The sequence below is a fragment of the Octodon degus genome, unplaced genomic scaffold (assembly GCF_000260255.1).
Source record: "Octodon degus isolate 3935 unplaced genomic scaffold, OctDeg1.0 scaffold00158, whole genome shotgun sequence".
NCBI lineage: Eukaryota > Metazoa > Chordata > Mammalia > Rodentia > Octodontidae > Octodon > Octodon degus.
In genome coordinates, this window is record NW_004524734.1 from 5,652,617 (window position 1) to 5,658,722 (window position 6,106).

The 6,106-nt window shown below is 48.7% G+C and overlaps 1 protein-coding gene across 1 annotated transcript in view; it reads right to left on the reverse strand.

The window, feature by feature from the left end:
- The window catches only part of Bend4 (BEN domain containing 4), a 46,204-nt gene that overhangs the window by 27,707 nt on the left and 12,391 nt on the right, over nucleotides 1–6,106 (reverse strand). Inside the window, exon 2 of the mRNA XM_023702771.1 lies at nucleotides 60–159. Within this exon, the coding sequence (XP_023558539.1) occupies nucleotides 60–159 (100 nt within the window). The remainder of the gene's footprint in view (nucleotides 1–59; nucleotides 160–6,106) is intronic.

The following is a 6,106-nucleotide window of genomic DNA, read 5'->3' on the forward strand; positions in this document are numbered from 1 at the left end:
CGCCGCCCGCGCCCCGGCTGCGCCCCTGCGCGCGCGTGCGGGAGGGTGTGTGTCTGCGCCGTGGCTGCCGCCGCCGCCTGTCGCCGAGGCTGGCATCTCCGAGCCCCCGCGCGGGGGGCTGCCGCCCGAGCGCTGATTGACAGGCCGCCTCGCCAATGCCTGGAGGGAGAAAGGAGGTAAAGAGCAAGTGTTTAGGGTAATATCTGCTAATGATAATGGGGGCGGGGCGGGGCCTGGCGCCGCTGCCAGCCCTCGGGTCTGGACTGCAGGTCGGCGTCCCCGCCAGGGACGGGGAAGGGCGGGCAGGGGAGAGCATAGACCTGGAGGGTGCCCTGGGAACGGGTCCGCGAGCCGGGCGCGGGGTCCCAGCCAGGACAAGGCGTCGGTGCCTCCGAGGCGGACTGCAGGGGTCTCCCGCGGCCGGCAGCGTCTAGCTTCCCAAGTGCGCTCCTGGCGTCCTCCTGCGTGACCTCGAACTCCGGGAGTTACACCGAGGGGGTGGTGCGTAGTAGCGAGGGCGGGGCCGCCCGAGTGGGTGTGTGTTGCCGCGAGCTTTTCCAGAGGGAAATTGCTCTCCCAGCCTTTGGAGATTATCTGGAAGATCCTGGCCTGGTCTCCTGGTCTGCTGATGCTGTTTGTGCGGCCCCAAGGTCCTGCTCTCACTGGGCTCGCTAGTGGTTTCTGAGTATATGCTGATCCTAAAGGTGAATCTTGTGCTGTAATTTTATATAATTCCATTTGTTTTCACACAGGGACCTGACTTCCTAATGTCTCCCCATTATACAGATGAGAACACTGAGGCTCTGCGAGATTGAAGGGAATCGGCCAAAGTCAGACTCGGGAGCGAATGGCAGAGTTGCACAGATGACTTGAGCTCGCTTGAATTCAAATCCGTCCTTCTTATAGCGAGTACAGTGTCTGACTGAAAGGGGGAAAAAACAACACCTCCTTTTGTGATGCTGAGTAATTTTTAAATGTTATATATATTTTATTTTTAAAAATGTTATACATACTTTATATATGTGATGCATATGAGCTCTCCCTATCTCTCACACGCACACACTGGAAGGACTGAGATGGCCCCAGGGCTCTCACTTCCGGAGTTGACCAGTGAACTACTCACTGTAACCCCTGCCACCAGGCCAGAGTATCTGGCAAGCACACGATTGCCGTCTTTTGAGCCAAGACAAGCCCCGTGGGTTACAGATGTCTTCAAATGTAGAGGTTTCTTGGGCCTCTCTCAGCTGCTTTTTGCGCAGGGCCCATTAGCCCCAGCTCAGATCCCTGCTCCTTGAGGCCAACTTCAATACCAGACCCCGCTCTCAGGCTCCGTTTCTAGCCTTCACCCTTCGTTATCCAGGTCAGAATTCTGGGCGCTCCTTGATGTATAACCCTCATCTCTCCACTCGGAAGCTAGTTTCCCTTTCAGAGCTTTCCTTTCAGCCCTGGGAAGGTGACCCATTTTCTTCTTCTGGGTCCAGGACTTTTGCCTCTCGTTTCCCGGCCTCCCTTTAGAAGCACCCTTTCTTCTTTGCTGGTTTAGCCTCTGTGCTTCTCCACCCTAGACCGTCTCCCTCTCTGCTGTGGGCTTCTTAGATGGTGCTGTGCCCCCTTCCATGTATTAGAGATGAAATAAATAATGCCATAAATAAAAGTATTTGGGAGTCCAGGAACTGTCAGGGCTGATTAGGGCATAGAGGACATTTTCTTTCTCATTATGCAAAAGCATTTCATGGGGAAATAAAAGAGGTTTCATTGTAACTCATGCATGTCATATTTCAAGGAATTCAAGATATTAATCATATTTAACATTATTTGCAACATTTCTCCCTGGCTTCTGAAAACTGCTAAATGAGGACACGTGGATCACTGGGAAAAAGGGAGACAGGCAAGAGAGGGACAGTTAAGAAATAATGAAATGCTGGTGAAAAAGAGAGGGAGCATGAGATGCCAGGGCGATGTTTTTGAAGCACGTAAGTGAGAAATAGGCGAGCTACCTCTGAAACACGAGACAGCTGAAATTGAATGATATACTGGAGGAAATAAATGGTAACAAGCCTATCTGCACCTTCCCTTCAATGGAGCAGTTCAGAATTTTGCATTGGCATGTTCCCTCCCACTTCATTCCCAGCTAATTTTCCAGGGAGGGCTGGCTTTTGAAAAGAAATTGAGGTGGTGGTATGGTGGTTTAGGGGGGGATGCCCTTCAATCCTTTTATTAAAGAGATGATTCTCAGGACCTGGGGGCTTTTGTCTTCTGCTTAGGCATTTTTAATTTGTGTTATCTTTACCACTCAAACACCTTAAAAAATTGGAAACGATACTTCTGCTGTTATATTTTATCAACTAATTACTGGCGGAACCTGCAATCCTTTATGAAAAAGTGGCCCTACTGGCCAGATAGCCGAGCAGACTAAATGCTTAGGAAAGCGTAGGGACCAGGGTTTGATCCCTGGCACCACATGCCCTGCTGGCCCTGCCCCTGGGGCGCACTGAGCTGGTGACCAAGTCTGGGTATGTATGGTGGCACATGCCTGCAATCCCAGTGCTGGGGAGGCTGAAAACAGGAGGATCACTATGAGACCGAGCTGCATAGTGAGACCCTGTACAAAATACATTAAAAAAAAAAAAAACTCTCAAAAAACAAACTGTGGCCCTATCTATAAAACTGAGTGTTTTACTGAGTACTTACTTTGGTTTGAGTATCCCCTAAAAAGGATGTGTAGGAAGATTTATCCCCAAGGCAACAGTAGTGTGAGGTAGAGTTTACCAGGAGCTGCTCATACAGGCGAGCTGTACTCTCATGAAGGGATTCATACCTGTTACAAAAGTTGGACTCTATGAGAGTTTGACCTTGAGTTCTTTGTCACTAAATGAGTCCTTCTGCTATGTTACAATACAGCAAGAAGGCCCTAACCAGATGTGACCCCACGATCTTAGACGTCCCATTCTCCAGAACCAAAATAAAATCTCTGTTCTTTGTAAATATCTTAGTCTATGGTATTCTCAGTCTGTGGTATTCTGCTATCACAGTACAAAACAGACTAAGAAAAAAAATACAGTAATAAGAAGTGAGACTATTGCTATCAAAACTACCTTAAAATATGGAAATGGCTTTAAGAACTAGATAGTGGATAGAGGCTGGAAGAATTTGGAGGAGTAGGCTAGAAGAAAAAAAAAAACAGGATTTCTCTGAAAGGCGTGTTGATGGTGATTCTAATAAGGCAATCAGAAGAGAACCATTGGGAAAGTGTGAAACTTCTTAGAGATTACCTGAATAGCTTTGGTCAAAATGCTAGTAAAAATGTGTATAGTGAAAACCCCAAGATCACAAATGGAGGTGATGAGCCAGGTATGGAAACAAGACTGAGTACAGTGGCACAGGACTCTGGAATTGTGTCCTTGAGTTTGTGGAAGGCCCACTGACAGAGCGGTGAGCTAGGATTTCTCACAGCACTATCTAAGCAGCAAGGCATTGAAGGGCTTCATGGCTTCTTTTCATGGCTTATAGTAAAAGGAGATGAGAGAAGTGACTTTGAGATGGAATTCGTAATTAAAAGGAAAGCAGAGTAGCAGTATTTGGCAGTTTGCAACCTGGCCATCTGAACAGCGAAAGAGTGTTTGGGGAGAGAATATTAAGGTTGTGGTCAATGACAGGTTTTTTTCAGGTGAATGGCACAGCAGAGAAATAGGTAGAAGGAAAAAGAGAAAGGAGCTTTATTTTGAGGATGTGGAGAGAATTTGGGGAGATCAAGGAATTCTCTGAACTAGACAAAGGAAGGCTGAAGCTTTTATGGTGTTTTGTCAGGGGTGGAGTTTGGAGGGGATGTTTAGATATACCTGAGGGAGCTGATGGGGGGTCTTCCCTGAAGTGGTAGGAATGGTGAAAGTAAATTATGTCCTGGGCTAAGTTACAGAAGGGGGAGTTGGTCCTGGGAGCATAGGCCTTTGTTTTAAGGGCCATATTAGATGATCACCACAATGATTTTAGCAATTCACACTAGGGCTTGAACCTATCAGCCAAGTGACCTTTTGCTAAAGGGTCACTTAATATGGACAGAAGGCAGCTAGGTTCTTTTCTTCAGGACCTCGGGACAATGATCCTGGAGGCATTTCAGAGACCTTTGAGGCAAGCTAGGAATCTGAGGGCAAGTTGCCAGACTGGAATGTGTGGGATCTCAGGCGCCTTGGAAATTTTACGCTGTTGCAGTGCTCGGGCCACCCCAGGTGTGGCCCGAGTGAATGCAGGAGGGGCTGCTGCAGCCCTCAGAGCACAATAGCAGGCCCTGGGAGCAATCTGCGGTGCTGTCTCTGCAGATGTGCATCTGCTGTGGGCTGTGGGGCCTCCACCTAGATTTCTAAAGATGTATTGGACACCCTGGGGGTCCAGGCGGACTTGTGAGAGGGACAGAGCCATCACAGAAGGCTCCTAGTAGGGACAATGCTCAGTGGAACCCCGGAAGGAGAGGTGCTAGTGCAGCTCCAGCCAGGGAGATCTGCAGAGGCTTGGGAGTGGGACACCTGGGTGAGGGGCACACAGGTCCTCTGTGAGTCCCGGAAGTGGCATATGGAGTAAAGGGTTATTCTACAGGTTTAGGATTTAACGTCTGCCTCAGTGGGTTTTGTTCCTACTTAAGGCCGCCCTGCTCCTGAGCTTGGAAGTTCCCCAGATAACTTGTTTGACTTCACTGACTCACAGCTGGATAGCTTGCCTCGGGGGAACTGTGCTTGAGTCTCACCTATATCTCATCTAGATGAGGCTTTGAACTGTGGTTTTGTAAGTTGGCCCTGGGCTAATGACTTTTGGGGCTGTAGGGCTGGGCTGAAAAATGTGCATTGGAATGAATTGTATGTAAGAAGGACATGATTTGGGGGGCTAAGGGAGAAGTCATGGCTTGAGAGTGACCCTCAAAAAGCATGTGTTGGAAACAGTCCCCAGTGCAGCGGTGTTGGGGGAGCCCTACTGGAACACGGTTAGGTCCTGAGGGCTTCAGCCTCCTTCTGAATTAATGCTGAGTATGAAAGCATGTCTTGTTGCTGGCACAAAATACCGACACCCAAAATGAAGGAAGGAAACGTTTATGTCGCTCACAGTTGTGGAGGTTTCAGTCTATACTTGGCTGGGACCCTGGCAGAGTGGCATGTGGCAGAGAGCAGCCATTCATGGCAGCAGAAAACAGGAAGCGCAGGGTCAAGCCTCTGCCTCTTCCTTCCGAGAGGACTGTGAAGACCCAGCTCCTCCTTGCAAGTGGCTGCGGCTGCTGGGAAGAGCCCAGCTCCTCCCAAGTGGGGCAGCTGCACCCATCAAGAGGCTCCAAGGAAGTGGCCTGCAGAAGCCCTCCTCAACCCTTTCATGTACTCTTTCGGTGCTGAGTCACTCTGGGGCAGGTCCTCCCTGCCCGAGGGGAGGTTCCCCCGCTACCCAGCAGGGTGGGGTTCCCCAGGCCCCAGGGCAGGGGGAGCTGATCCAGCCAAGTTGACACAATGTATCAACCACCACAAAGGATTTGAATCTCTTAGTTTAATCTGTGACTTACTCTTAATAGGGTGTCCTGCTTTCTTCCCTGGATAAGATTGAGGAACAGCCCACCCTAGAAGTATCACCTCAGTCTTGGGTTTCTCAGCCTCCAGCCCTATGAGCCAAACAAACTTCTATTGTTTATAAATTACCCAATCTCAGGCACTTTATTGTGTCAGCACAGAAAAAAAAAAATTGACAGTAGCTTAACATATACTAAACAAACAAAAAAAATAGGGCTCCCATAGGAAGAATGTTAGAAATTTTAAGTGATCAGCCTTCAGATACTTGTTAATTACCTAGAGAGAAGTTAACCTGTTTGTGGCTGTGGGAAAATGGGTGCATAATAACCAGTCAGTAGAAAAGAAGATGGAGCTGGGAATGGGGGTGCACATCTGTAATCTCAGTAGTCCAAGAGTTTGAAGCAGAAGGGTTGCAGATTTGAGCCCAGCCTGGACAGTTCAGTGACTTAGTGAGACAAGAAAAGAGAAAGAAAGAAAAAAAGAAAGAAAGAAAAAGAGAAGGAGGGAAGAAAGAAAGAGAAGAAGGAAGGAAAGGAAGAAAGGAAGGAAGGAAGAAGAAAGAAAGA